Source organism: Manis pentadactyla, chromosome 14 (genome assembly GCF_030020395.1).
Source record: "Manis pentadactyla isolate mManPen7 chromosome 14, mManPen7.hap1, whole genome shotgun sequence".
NCBI classification, from domain to species: domain Eukaryota; kingdom Metazoa; phylum Chordata; class Mammalia; order Pholidota; family Manidae; genus Manis; species Manis pentadactyla.
This window is the reverse complement of record NC_080032.1, coordinates 87,148,645-87,163,794: the sequence shown is the minus strand read 5'-3', so window position 1 is coordinate 87,163,794 and position 15,150 is coordinate 87,148,645. Positions and strand designations below refer to the sequence as shown.

Below are 15,150 nucleotides of genomic sequence, written 5' to 3'. Positions count from 1 at the left end.
TATACTGTAGACTGGCACATAACAGGCTGTCAACACACATGTATTCAAAGAAAGAATGAATGAGAAGAGACCCTACAAAGGTGAGGTGATGTGAGGAGTGTGACACAACAGAGCCACAGCTGAGGTGATACCAGGAAGCAGCACTGGTGGCCCCCAGAAGTGCCTGACCTGTTTCCTAACTGCCTCACAGCTTGATCTCTGTATGGAAAAACACAAGCATCTTTGTATCCTCCCATAATTCCTTTTAACATATGCAAATCAACAGAAATATGTTCAAAATAAGCCTTCTTTGCTGATGCATTTACAGCTTTGCACACAATTAAGTCGTCTAAAAGGTATGGAATGCCCCCCAGTAGTTAAATTCACTATCCCCCTCGAGTTAAATTCATGACCGTACCTTTGCTTGGAAAAGGAACTGTAGTACAAGCAGGTGATGGAGTCACTCATCTTCTCAAGGGTGTGTCTCCTCTTCCCATCTTCAGTACTGATGACCAGGAGGGTGCCGGACTGCGTCCCAGACACGATCCAGCTCTCCGTCTCAGCAGGAAGGTGCACCAAAGCTAGGCACAGTATTCTACTATCAGCAACTTCCTGTCGCGAAAAGAAAACACACTTAAGACGTGATTCTAGCTTAAGGGACCAGAACTCGAATGGAATGAAAGTATTTTTATCCATACTTAACTCTTTTTACTTTGTTGCTCTTAATTTTAAAGCCAATGCGGACTTTACGTACTTTTTGACAATAAATGAGTCAACTGGCTGGGAGCGTTTGCCTAGCTAGAATGCACTTGAAACTAAAACTAAAAATTGAAAACTATTTCTCAGTATCAAGTCTCATGCCATTAAAATAATAGCGGATTGGTCTATCTTAAAAATAATGCTTAGGCACAACATTTATTTCAAGGCAACAGTCAAAATATTAGGTTGCTTTTCATTTTTATTTATTTTTATTTTCTATTTTGGTATTAATATAAAATCACATGGGCAACATTGTGGTTACTAGATTCCCCCCATTACCAAGTCCCCACCACATACCCCATTATAGTCACTGTCCTTGTCTTCTCTGTGCTATACGGCTTCCCCATGCCCCTCCCCTATGTTATGTGTACTAATCATAATGCCCCTTATTCCCCTTCTCCCTCCCTAATCCCTTTCCCTTTGATAACTGTTAGTCCATCCTTGGGTTCTGTGAGTCAACTGCTGTTTTGTTCCTTCAGTTTTTGCTTTGTTTTTATGTTCCACAGATGAGTGAAATCATTTGGTACTTGTCTTTCTCCACCTGGCTTATTTTACTGAGCGTAATACCCTCTAGCTCCCTCCATGTTGTTGCAAATGGTAGGAAATGTTTTCTTCTTACGGCTGATTAATACTCCATTGTGTATATGTACCACCTCCTCTTTATCCATTCATCTTCTGATGGACACTTATGTTGCTTCCATTTCTTGGCTATTGTAAATAGTGCTGCGATAAATGTAGGGATGCATCTGTCGTTTTCAAACTGGGCTCCTGCATTCTTAGGGTAAATTCCTAGGAGTGGAATTCCTGGGTCAAATGGTATTTCATTTTGGTTTTTTGAGGAACCTCCATATTGCTTTCCACAATGGTTGAACTAGTTTACATTCCCACCAGCAGTGTAGGAGGGACCCCTTTCTCCATATCCTTGCCAGCATTTGTTGTTCCTAGTCTTTTCTATGGTGGTCATCCTAATATTAGGTTACTTTTTAAGTCTAAAAATGTGTCTTATGAATTCTATTTATTGATTTATTTTATAGGAACTGTGTCCACATCTCCCCTATCAGTAAGGAGCACCCACCCCCAGCACCTCTCTCTGCCTGTTGGCTACGAACAGCTCGGCATTGGACCTTTCGTCATGGAGCTGCGCTCGGCCGAGGGGAGCTGGCTTGCCCAGAGGGGGCTGGTCACGCCGCCCGGGCCTTCGGGAAGGCTGCAGCCAGGAACTGCCTGCTCTGTGGGGACCAGATGCTCCCTCACTTAGTGGAGGGATATATCTGAGTGCTACTCACACTCCAGAGTTTCTTACTGGCAAAGACAGAGGCTAGAATTCCTCTGAAACCACATTTTTGCTGAGCATCTTCCCCTTGCTCTGTTTTGCTTCCTTTACTTCCTTAAAAGTTTCTCTATCCTTAAATCATTCACGCAAGATTCTCTGTCTAGAAATAGGCTCTGTTTCTAGGGACACTAACCTAAGACACACATATACCATGATTTTAAAACAAAGCATAGACTAATTTCATATGAATACTCTTGTTCTAACAGAAAGCTTACTTAGGTGTATTCCAGTATTAGTACTGATTTAATTTCTTCCTAAGTAACTTTTTAACTGGTACATGCTTTAAAATAAACCACAAAGTCTGATTTTTCTCAAACTATTCAAATTCAGTTAGACAATATCCATCATATCATTGATAAGTTTTCACAAACGCCTAGGGTGCCTAACTGGTTTTTTCGGTTTCACTGGAGATGGCTGGTAATTGTAGGTCTGCTTTGGTTATGTAGCTGTATTCCTATTATGTTAATGTGTGTGCGCAATTTAATTAGTAGTTTAAAACCTATCCATGCTGAAGTTACTCTGCAAGAAGATATGTCAAAGAAATAATCAATCTTCCCATGTTTTCTTCCGTCTGCTACTTCTATAGCTTTTCTTCTTACTTCCTAATTACAACTCTTAAGTAGAATTCGTGCCTCATATTGAAATTACCGTGTATTATAATTCTTCCAAGTGGTAAAGATACCTCAAGACAAATGCTGGGCATAGAAGCTACAGGGCATAAATCTGCAAAGAAGTAAAAAAGCTAACCTTTTCAAACAATATTGCCTCTCTCTCACTTACCAACTTCACATTTCCCTGTATGGCCCCGGAAGATGACTGGTTAGCCAGAGACGGGTAAGATTCCTCAAGGGAGAAACAACCTAAGACAGGCACAGTCGCAGGGGGGCCAGCAGGTGAGAAACTGGGGATCAACAGAGGTGAGGCTTAGAACCTCACCCCCCCCCGTTCTGAGAGAAATCTTCTGCATACGTGGATGTTTTATTGCCCTTGTCTAGCTTGGATTAACACTTAGTCTACAGGCACACACCTGATCATCTACATTTGCCCTCTTACAGCACTAAACTATGTTTTCTACCTTTATCTTGCATCTACCTACCACGTCAGCATTTTATTAAAAAAAATAATAATAATAATAATAAGGGAGAAATGTGGGATTCACATATAAATCAAGTATAAAAATCAAACGAATAGTCATATTTGACCTGATTGTTTATAGTTCAGGATGTGTGATCAAAACCAAAAGTTTCTGTGATGACTGCCCTTGTACTGTTCACCATGTAAGAACTTATTCACTATGTAAGAACTTGTTCACCATGTAAGAACTTGTTCGTTATGCTTCAGAAGATTGGAGACTGTTGAGAAATAGGCTTGGGGTTGATTAATGACTGTGCATTGAGTCCCCTATACAGAATTTTATTGTTGTTAACAACCATTTAATCAATAAATATGAGAGATGCCCTCTCAAAAAAAAAATAATCCACAAAGTAAGTTTTCTAAAGTATCTGCAATTTAAAGGGCATTTAGACATACCTCGGAAGTGTATTTTTCAGTATTTAAGTCAAGAAATGAGAGCTGCCCTTTGTCAGGGAACCCGCAGCCCAGCCAGATGCACGCATTCTTGCTGCTATGGTTTGTAGCGACCATGCATTCAACAATATTGTTTTTGGGTATTGATATATGTCTCATCAGACAGATTAACTCAGCAGAATTCAAAATGTCAAAGACCTGAGAAAGTGTAAAAATAAGAAACAACATACATCAGGTTAATACGTGTCCTCCTGAAAGATCTTATTATTGTGCACAGTGTAGAACTAACTATCTGCTCTAGCTCCATCAAGAAAAACCTGAATCTATTAGAGAAACTGTGACCCACCTGGAGTAACAAGATTAATAATCCAAACCATAGATAAGATTACATGAAAATAACACCTATTTTTCAAGTGCATGATACCTGCTTTTCTGTAGGGATGGTTTGTTTTATAACTTAAAAGAAAAAAAAATCCCCAAAATGCCAACCGCACAGACAGGTAGCAGAGGTCAGAGCTAGTGTTGACTCAGTTTGACGCCGCAGAGCCACACCACGTTCAAGACACACACTTGGGCCAAAAGTAGGATCGATCTTCTACCAGTTGAAAGGAAAAGAAATTTTGATCTTCAGTAACAAGATTTGTAAATTGCCTCTACATTCTGTTTTTATGTTTTTCCTTTAAGCACTAAAGGGCGAAGAGGAAAGTGTGGAGCACCGAAGGGCAACAGAGATGGGAGCGAGGATACTGGGGTCGCAGCCACGATGCAGCCACGCTGCAACCACGTGCCTGCCACTCACAGGACCCCAAGAGAGCTCCCATCCTTGCCGTGCTTCATCTGGCAGAGGGCAGGAGTTCCCCCACCTTGCTCAGTGTATACTGTATTTTAAATATTAAATAGGTATGTCAAAATCAAAGAAGTATTTGAATAGTGTCATACTCTGAAGGAAAGAAACAAGGTTGTTATGCAGCCTATAACATCCAGGTGCAGTATGATTGAAAATGAAGGAAGAGAAAAGTAAAATAATTCAGGTATGCACAATTTCACTAGGCTAAAAATTTTTGAAAATACAAAAAGTCTGCGTAATTAATACTGGTGGTAACCAAAAATGGCCAACAGGTACAGGAAAAGGGGCTCAAGATCACTGATCATCAGGGCAATGCAGAGCAAAATCTATTAAGACACCACCTAACACCTGTTAAAATGGCTGTTATCAAAAAGACAAGAAATAAAATGTGTTGGCGAGGATGTGAAGATAAGAAAACCCTTGTGCACTGCTAGCAGGAATGTAAACTGGTGCAGCCGCCATGGAAAACAGTGTGGAGGCTCCTCAAAAAATTAAAAATAGAAATACCATCTGATCCAGCAATTCCACCTTTGGGGTATTTATCCAAAGAAAATGAAAACACTTCCTCAAAAAGATATGCATCCCATGTTCACTGCAGCATTATTCACAACAGCCAAGATACGGAAACAACCTAAGTGTCCATCTATGATGCATGGTAAATATACCACATTTTCTAATATATATTTATATGTCTATATATAGGTATTTATCTATATAAACACCAATATATATAATGGAATATTATTCATCCATAAGAAAGAAGGAAATCCTGTTTGCAACAACAAGGGGATCTTGAGGGCATTATGCTAAGTGAAATCAGCCAGACAAAGACAAATACTGTGTGATCTTTATGTAAAATCTAAAAAAACCCAAAAAACTGAGCTCAAAGATACAAAGAACAGACTGGTGCCAGAGGAGGGGGCAAGATGTGTGCAGGTGGCCAAAAGGCACAAACTTCCAGTTATCAGATAAACACGTTCTGGGAATGCAACGCACAGTACGGTGACTAAAGGTAACAATACTATATGGTACATTTGAAAGTTGCTAAAAGAGTAAGATGGAAAGTGCTCATCACAAGAAAAAATCTTTATTAACTTGGGGGGTGATAGACAGCAACTAAATAGTGAACATTTCACAGTGAATACATCTATCAGTTCAGCACTCTGTACACCTAGAACTAACACTCAATACAATATTGGATGTCAATTATGTCTCAGTAAAGCTGGGGGGAGAAACGTAGGGCAAATAATCAAGACGATTATATAATGTTTCATAAAGTCAGTGTATATGTACTCAGCTATTTTTGAGTAGGAAATTCCAAGTTGAACAGAAGTTTTTAATGAATTTTGATACAAAATCAAGAGTATTCAGCATATCATTATATTGTAAACTTGAAACTAATATTGGATACCAACTATACTTCAATAAGAAAAAGAATCCACAACATTAAAGAGAGCTCTCATTTTGATCCATTAAAATCTGTTTTATGATTGAAAACATAGTAAGAGTTCTGTTTCAGGTAATATGGTGGACGAGGTTTTTGGACAAACCTTCCATCTAAAAATAACTTAAAATGATGAAGAAATTATTTTTTTAATCTCTGAAAAACATTAAAGATCTGACAACACCATAAGAAGTAACCAGGCCAAAACTTGTATGTAAACAAACCAACAGAAAAATGGGAAAAATAATGAACAGACATTACCCAGAAGAGGAAACATATGTATGACAAATGAACATATAAAAAGATGTTCATTCTTATTAGTAAATAGGAAAAATGTAAGTCAATACATGATATTGAAATTATTGGGAAAAAAATTAAGGAGTCAGATAGTACCAAAATTTAGGGAGAATACATGGAGAAAAAACTACAGGTGATGGAAGTGTTAAGCTGGTACAACTTCTTCAGAAAACAATTTGAGAATTCACATATCCTATGATCCTGCAATTCAACTACAGGTCTATGCCACAAGCACTTCTCATGTAATCTGTGCCAGGAGGCATGTACAGCCATGCTTATAGAGGTCCAGGGTAACAGCAAAACACTGGAGATAACACTAGCAACACGGTCACAATCACAGGTAAACGTGTGGCTGTGCATTCAAACTGCGGATTGGAGCAGCAGCAGAAAAAATCAACAGCTATGCTCAACAACCTCGATGAAGCTGACGAAATAATGGAAGAGCACCTGCAAATGCTCAGGATGCTATGGGATGACAATTCCATTTTAAATCACATGAACACAGGGAAACGAAACAGGGTAGAAGGATCATAAAGACAAGTAAAGCAAGGATTTTGTCAAAAGTCAGGAAAGTGATTACGTCTATAGGGAAGGGACAGTGATGCAACTGGAAGAGGCAAATGGAGGGTTCTGGGCTGTTGGCAATGCTCTTTATTTTGTGCCATGGGAGGTGGGGGATAGAGGGGTTTTGTTACCTAACAGTTTTAAACTGTTTGTATTTATATGTGAATGTTGTGTGTGTATGTATATATATATATGCATTATATACATACACACACACACACACACATATATAAATGCATGTATGTGTTTGACATTCTGTACAACATATTGATAAATTCTCACTATAAGAATACCTGGGCAGAAGTAGGCCTTTCTTGAGGATTTTCTTTCAAACACTTTTTAATTAACTTCTCAACCGTAGGCCATGGGGCACAACCATATTCTTTAACTGGGTCTAAAACATTAAAAAACATATCATGCTAGAACAATAGACAAATCAAAACCATTATTTTATTTCCTTTCGATGGTCATGAGAGATCCAGCTATTGCAAAAGAAAACACTGATCTCCATAATCCTATATTTACTGTCAATCTACTTATCACAAACTTAAAGCTAATCTTGTTAGCTTTATTTCTACTAGAGACATCAATAAAGATTTCTTGATTTTCTTTTCAATGGTACAAAAAAAGAGACACAAATACCAGTTGGGTAAAAGAGTAGATTTTCATTCCATACTTGCATTTCAAACAGACTTTGAAAACATGTTTGTTCACTTAATAATTAGACTTCTGTGGAAGTACTTTTTATTTGAATATTCAAAGTAGGCAAGCACTGAATTCTCACAGCCCCGCAGTAAGTCTGGGCACATTGGTTTTTATAAGAGGTGCGCTGTTCTTCTGGTTGGTGTAGAGAAGGGAGGCCAGGAAACTTTCACTGCAAAGCCAACTGGTAAAATAACGGAGATGACCCAGACAGTGGCTACGTTTATGCACATAATAATAAATTTCCTTTGCTGGGAATCTTTAAAGATCCCCCAAAGGAGATAAACTATGTATATAAACATAGTATATACTCAAAAATATTTTTACATGAGAAGGAAAGCAGAAAATACAAGAAACAGCTAATAAAAATACAGTTGACCCTTAAGCAACAGAGGGTTTAGGGGGACTGACCCTACACACAGTTGAAATTGACATATAACCTTTAACTCCCCCCAAACCTAACTACTACTATTGACTGGAAGCCTTACTGATAACAGTTGATTGATACATATTTTGTATATGTAGTATATACTGTATCCTCACAACAAAAAAAGCCAGAGGAAAAAAATGTTTTCCAAATCTCCAAATATTTTTCCAATATATTTACAGATAAAAATCTGCATGTAAGTGTATGTGCGAAGTTCAAACCCATATTTTGTTTAAGAGTCAGCTGTATTTTATAGTACTTCGTAGTGGAAACAGAATAGTCAAGGATTGAATGACAAAGCCCCAGGATTTCTTAAAAGCATGAGAGCCATTCAAAATCAGACTGACCTCATTAAATACTCATTTACCAGTTCTTATTAATATTCACTACTAAAAATTATTATTATACATAATTCAAGCTTCCATTCCTGCATAGAAATTATTTCACTCCAAGAAAATGGAATCACTGTAGGCTCATGGGCACATAGTATTACGAGGCCAGGAGCCAGCTAAGCCTGCACTTCTAATAGCAATTCTCTTTTCTGAGTATTCTTTTAAATATAATACCAGATACACCAATATTAATTTGCGAAATTAAGAAAAGCCTAACGCTGCTGTACCTTTCTCGTGTGATTTTTATTAATGTGCCATAGGCTTTAAGAATATTCATGCACTCAACAAAAAACCACTGGTTGTGAAATGAATTAAGTATACAAAACTACAACTAAATAACTTGGAAAAGAAGCTACTGATACCAAAAAATAATAATCTTTATTGTAGATAAGGTAAAACTTACCAGGCAATTTTCCTTGTATTGCCAATTCATCAAACTCATTTGGAAACTTCAAACCTTCTGCTATTCTACTTCCAGTTGTCAAAATGTCATACAGTAGTAAACCGAATGAATAAACATCAGCCTGTTGGTTATAAATAACATTTCCTCTGGCAACTTCAGGTGCACGAAACCCTGAAAGAAAGCAAATGTATTAAGAAACATACCCAACACCAGGGCTTATACATCCAAGGCATATAAACTGACAAGAGAGAGGCAAGTTCTACACATGCTATGTCACCCCCTTGACCAAGTCAATTAACAGACCTGTCCCAAGATCAATCTTGATGAATAATAAGGATAATATTTAGTAATAAATTATTAAGTAATGTTTCCTAATTAAAGAAATGAAGCCTACTAGACAAAAAAAAAAAAAAGCTATATAATAACTATTTCCAGAACAGTGTTTCAAACAGAGCTGAGGTCAGGAGAGAGGACATTTCTAGACTTCACCCCAAGTCACTTTAACCTAACTAAAATTCCAATGCCCTCATTATTTCTGCTCCTACTACACAATGGAAAAATAAAAATAAACTATGGTAGAAATTTTGTAATGTATGTAATTGTTGAGTCACTGTTGTATACCTGAAACTAATATAATACTGTATGTCCCTATTCTTCAATAAAAAATTAATTAACTAAATAAAAAAAAATACAACTAAAACAAGTATGACCTGCTGTAATGTAAATGCAAACAAAATGTAGGATGTAATTCTGAATAGACGAGAAGTTACCATATATGTGAGAACAATCAACTGAATTAGTTTTTTAACTCTGATAGTAGTATGTTTAGGGATGACATGGTAAAATGTCTGCAACTTAATTTCAAAGACATTTTCAGACATAAAGAATGCAAGAGAGAACAGTGTGGCAAATTAATAATGAATCTATGTGAAGGGAATATGGGTGTATATTGTACTATTCTTTCAACTTTCCTGTAAGCTTAAACATTTTCGAAAAAAGGTGATGGAAACATGCGTAATTAAAGAACGCGAAGAAATACATCCAAATGTGATGGTTATTTCCCCATGCAGAAATAAGGAGTAGCTTTTCCTTACTTTTTAATAATTTCAAATTTTCTATAATGAGCATATGATTGTAAATACAGCTTAAATATACAGCCCAGATATATAACAAAGTATGACTTCATAGCCCTTAAGGAGTAAATGAATGAATTTGGAGAGTTCTATTTGACAGAGAGTTTACCAGCAAGATGCAACTTAGCAGGCCTGCACCCGGTGGGATGGCGGCGGAGGGTCCAAAGGCAGAGACAGCCAGTTTGAGAGTGACAGCCCCTAATGCTAACTAATCCTTAACATCCCGCAGTGAACATTTTGCCACATTTGTTCATGTTCTCTTTCTACACACACGGTACTATTCAAAGACTATGAAAATATTCAGTATTATCATTTTTCCTTGGTTCATTTAGTATAAAAAACATTAGGATTTGGAATTGGTTTTTGAAGCAGCAAGAGACTTGAGGGGTCACTTAGTCTAAATCCTCACCCAGTGCACATATCTTTTACAATAGTTTTTATCCCTCTGGGCATCATTTCACAGATCTTAGAGCTGCACAGGTTAGAATTTTTTTCCCACAATGAGTCAGGGGACTAAGAAAGATAACTGTGAGGTTATGGAAAGGAGTGTTTACTTCAGTATGGAAATGGTTTTAGCTTTTTTATCATCTCCCTTTGAAAATAAATATCTTTGCATACATGGTCCTCATCAGGAAAACATAATCCTTATTTACATATTCAAGAGGTATCTCAATTATAATATATTACACTCCTAAGTGCTTTTTGAGATTCATCCAATGAATTTCTAATGATTTTCTAATTTCTTGATTGCATTAACAACTTCTCCTAAAGTTATCTCTAGAGCTAAAAAGATACCTTTAGGAAATATCTCCCTCAAATACGAAAAACACTGAATGATGATATGACTGCAATCCATCAAATGACTGGCCTGGATCAAATTTGTTGTCCTAAGGAGCAATAAAATGATATTTAATCGAGTAAAAGCATAGACAGTAACATGAGACATATTATTTACCATCCATGCTTTTAAATACAAAAAAATGTATAAAATAATATGACCTGTTTCTCTGAAAAAGATATATCCACTTGAAAATAAATTTCAAAAATGCTGAATAAGCAACACTATAGATTGTGCTATAAAATGACATAATGAAAATATTCTATACTGTTACCCAAACAGAAAGACACAACACTGATGCTGAATGGAGAACTCAGATCCAAACATTCAGGAAAGAGCTGATCAAGGAGGCATTCAAAGCACAGGGGAAAAGACAGGTTTGTAACAGATGATAAGAAGGTAAGATGTTTGTTAAAGAAAGACAGGAGTAGTTACATTGCTCCTTACACCTAACATACTTCCAATGAACTGAAAGTTTGAATGTGATGTATAAAGCTATGAAAGTGTTAGGGGAATGTTCATAACTAAGTTGATGGCATTGGGATGCAAGAGGCTTGTGAATCACTCTCTGTACCAAAGGTGGGGCGCTAGGCACTGAGAGGCTAAGTGCTGGGAGAGATTTATCGTCTTTAGAAAATTTTAAAAATAACAAGCAACTGCCTGCCCTAGAGCAGACTACTCCTACATCCCTGCCCTTGGTATATCACTGACTAAATATCAGGAAAATTGGATTCCAAAAAGTAAAAGAAGAGAAAATTCGTTTACCTAAACGATTCAAACTGCAACAGCAAAACGCTATAAACGTGGTTCAAAGACAAGCTCTTAACTTGGAAAACATTTGCAGTATATGAAAGGCAAAGGGTCAACATTAACTAAAATCAGCCTTACAAATGAATCAGAAAAGTGGATAGATGAGTAAAAACACAAAAATGTACAGCACATGAACAGGAAAACTATATGCCCTACATATAAAAGGTTGCTTGGCCACAAATAAAAAATAAGCAAATAAATAAATACTTGAAAAATATTGTTTAACCAAGGAAAGAAATTAGGTCATTTCTCCAGCCTCAGCTGGTGAGTGGTCAAGCAAGGGTTCAAACCTAGACAATCTGACTTTGCAGCCCATACTTAATAGATTCCAGACAGCTGACAGTTCACTAACTCATGCCTGTCTCTGTTTCTCCAGAATCTACTGTGTTGCCTACTAGAAGTACCACTGAAAAAGAGAAAAAGAGTAATTTAAAGTAATTGACATCACTTTTTAGAGTTTGAATATAAGCCTAAACTCCATTCATATTCACTCCCTCTCATAACTGATTGTTTATATCACTGGCTTATACTCTTAAAATCTAGGGTAAATGCTAATCATCTTGTTCAAAGTTGTTCTATAAATAATACTTCCCCCACTGTGAGACAGCACCAAAATTTGATCTGTCCATCATCTAACTGATTTATAGAGGCAACGGCACTATCTATATGATGCAGAGATGGAAAACTTTTGCTAACAATTAAGACTATTTTTCAGTGATTTTCCATAACTTAGAGATTAAATTATTTGGCATGACTTCAGAAGCTCTTCATGAGCTGGAAAAGTGTAACATCGAGCTGCGTATCAGAATCATTCATGATGCTTAAAACCCTGGTCTTGAAGCTCATTCTAGATCAGGATGCACATGGAATCACCTGTAAACCATTTAAAAAATGTCAGTGTCTGGGCTCCACCCCCGACTAGTTAAATCAGAATCCCTGGGACTGGGGTCCTGGAGCCCAAGTACTGGGAAATCCTCCTGGAGCTCCTGACATATGGCCGAGTTGTCGGCCCGTGCTCCCCACCTACCAAAACAGAATTTGTAAAGGATACAAGCCCAGTGGACACATTTTTTTTTTCTAAGTTCTACATGTTACTAACACACAGCCAGAACTGAAAACACCTAACTAAAATAACCCTGCACTCTCCATCTAGCACTTAGATCATACCGAGTATTTTGCAGTAATCTGAGTACGACAGATCATTTTACATCTCAGTACCTTTTGCCTGGAATGTTTGCTCCCATTTTTATTTTTTATTATCCTCAAACCCCCAGCTTATCCTTTAAGATGTAATTCCAGAATCACCCCTCTACAAAAGAAGTCCTGACGACTTACAGCTCAGCTAACCACGTGCTCCTCTGCTACCAGTGCACCAGGAGCTAGATCTCTTATTGAAACTGACACCATGCTTTATGATTATTTGTTTATACATCTACTTTCCTTGCAGAATGTGTGCTTCTGGAAGGTTAAAAACATTTACTGTGCACATTCTCCAAATTCATCCCAGAGCAACTGTAACATGCCAAGCCAAGATATATATGCATTATTTCCTTTCCCCTTAAACAACCCTACGAGGTGGGCAGGACTTTTCTTATCACAATTTACAGAAAGGAAAACCGAGTCCCAGAGAGTGAACCTTGAGGAATAACACACAGCTACTAAGTAGTGGTACCAGTTTGGTATCTGACAAATGTTCAATAAATTATTGACAAATGTATGAATAAATGAACTAAAAATTAAGGATAATTTCCCCCTGGAGAATTATCATAATAATTACAATATAAAAATAACTCAGAAAATATGAATCATCTAAAACTATTTTTAGAAATAATCTTTAGATAAGCCAGCTTTTTAACAAATTCAATAATAAAGAAAATATCCATAGATTAAAAATATGAGAAATTTGTGAATTAGGCCTTATTATATGTCACAGTGCACAAAAACATGTGTTTTTTTCTTTCTTTTTTACTTTTAGAGAAGTGTGAGTAGACTATGTTTCACAGTCTCTATCAGATGATGGTATATACCCAGAAACTAACATTTTCATTTCCCCAAAGATGGTTGTATTTCTGTGGATGTTCGCAGAGTCAAAGCCATAAGTCAGCATCCATCTGACTCAGTCACAGGACCCAGAATGAACTGTCACCCCCAACAGGATATAAAATAAATATATCCATTTGACTGAGTTAGAGTTGAAGCTCTCTAAGTTATTTAAAATTGAAATTATCCATCCCATATTTACCTTTTAAAATATAGACAGACACTGTGCAGTCGTCTTTGCTAATAACTGAATTATTTCTATCTTGGCATTTGTGGTTGGTACCTGGCCAGGGCTCTGCTCTTAGGTGGCTCAGGTTTGCGTCTTGTGTGGCCCTCTAGATATTGATGGTGGTCCCTAAGCTTCAGCTTACTTGGCTCTACATTAGGAATAACACTAGGATATGTCAGAGGGTCACAAGGTTTAAGTGAGATAATCAACCCACACAAAGGTCCAAACGCGAGGCAGGTGCACAGCTCGTGCCACAGAAAGCTTTGCGACCATCACCATCTTCCCTGAGACAACAGTAATGAGCCCCCCCCACTCACATTCACACCTGGGGTGAATGCTCTGCAGGAAGGGTTCACATAAAAATACCCAAAGGCTTGACAAATGCAAGGTCTTTTATCTGTCCAGATGTTTCCAAGTTAAAAGTTGTAACGTAACAGAAAGATCCATTAAAGGGAAAAGACAAGGAGATAAATGTGAAATCAACGAGAGAGGAAATGATTTTCTTCTCAAACATAATTGCTTTGGGGGAAAAAAAAGGTTGATAATGGTGCGAACAGTGGGGACAGTTACTGTTACTTAAAATGTGAGGCAGAGCCGGGTGCTGGCATGACTGGGAGTGCTCTGACGATAATAAACACAGTAATGATAAAGAGAAGGTCCAGGACACTGAGAGGCAAAATGTTTGCGATGTACCAAGCCACCTGGGGATGTGTGGGCAGAACACAAAGGATGGGGCTCTGGCTTTGCTGTCATGACCTTTCTCCATATTTATGTCACTGCACATTGATACAGCAGATTAACAGGGATCAGAAATGGCTCGGCATGAAGCAGGAAAACTCAGCTGCATATTGAAACTGAGACCGGTTTTGATCCAAACCAGGAAGTCAAATACTTAAAATGAAGGATCTAGAATTTGAACAGCGTTGCACTGGGCTGGCTGCTCGCTGGGCCAGCCTGCGAGGGAGGGGGCAGGCTGGAGTCCCGGGCACAGTCAACAGGGAGCCGTCCAAGCAGAAATCCTTCATCAGCGGGGTATCTGCTCCATGAACAGGGTGATGAGGCTGGGGGCTGAAGGGGGATGAACTGCAGGCCCCAGCTGAGGGGCCCAGCCCACCTTTGGGTCACACGAGAGTAATGAGCAGATCTTCCAAACGGAGACCCTTGCCCTGTGCCCACATTTTCTAGGTGGGAGTATCTGAGCCTGTGGAATTCCATCCTCTAAGATTATTCTTCCAAACCTCTACTTGAAAAATTGCTGTTCATGGCCCTGTCATTTTGCTTTATTTCACTCTTTGAATAACTAAGATTGAATACTTAAACCTCTTTTTATGTACATGTTAGAGTAGCATGCCATCTAGAAGACAGACTATAGGCTTTAAAGCTGACTAGCTCTAGATTCAATTCTCACTTAGATTGAATTCTTATC

General features: G+C 37.8%; 1 protein-coding gene across 2 annotated transcripts in view; it reads right to left on the bottom strand.

The window, feature by feature from the left end:
* Positions 1-15,150, bottom strand: part of LRRK2 (leucine rich repeat kinase 2) — a 129,714-nt gene that overhangs the window by 10,995 nt on the left and 103,569 nt on the right. For both annotated transcript variants that reach the window (XM_057492517.1, XM_057492518.1), the window contains 4 exons: positions 8,675-8,845; positions 7,044-7,144; positions 3,602-3,796; positions 398-591 (listed from right to left, as the gene is read on the bottom strand). In XM_057492517.1, the coding sequence (XP_057348500.1) occupies positions 398-591; positions 3,602-3,796; positions 7,044-7,144; positions 8,675-8,845 (661 nt within the window). The remainder of the gene's footprint in view (positions 1-397; positions 592-3,601; positions 3,797-7,043; positions 7,145-8,674; positions 8,846-15,150) is intronic.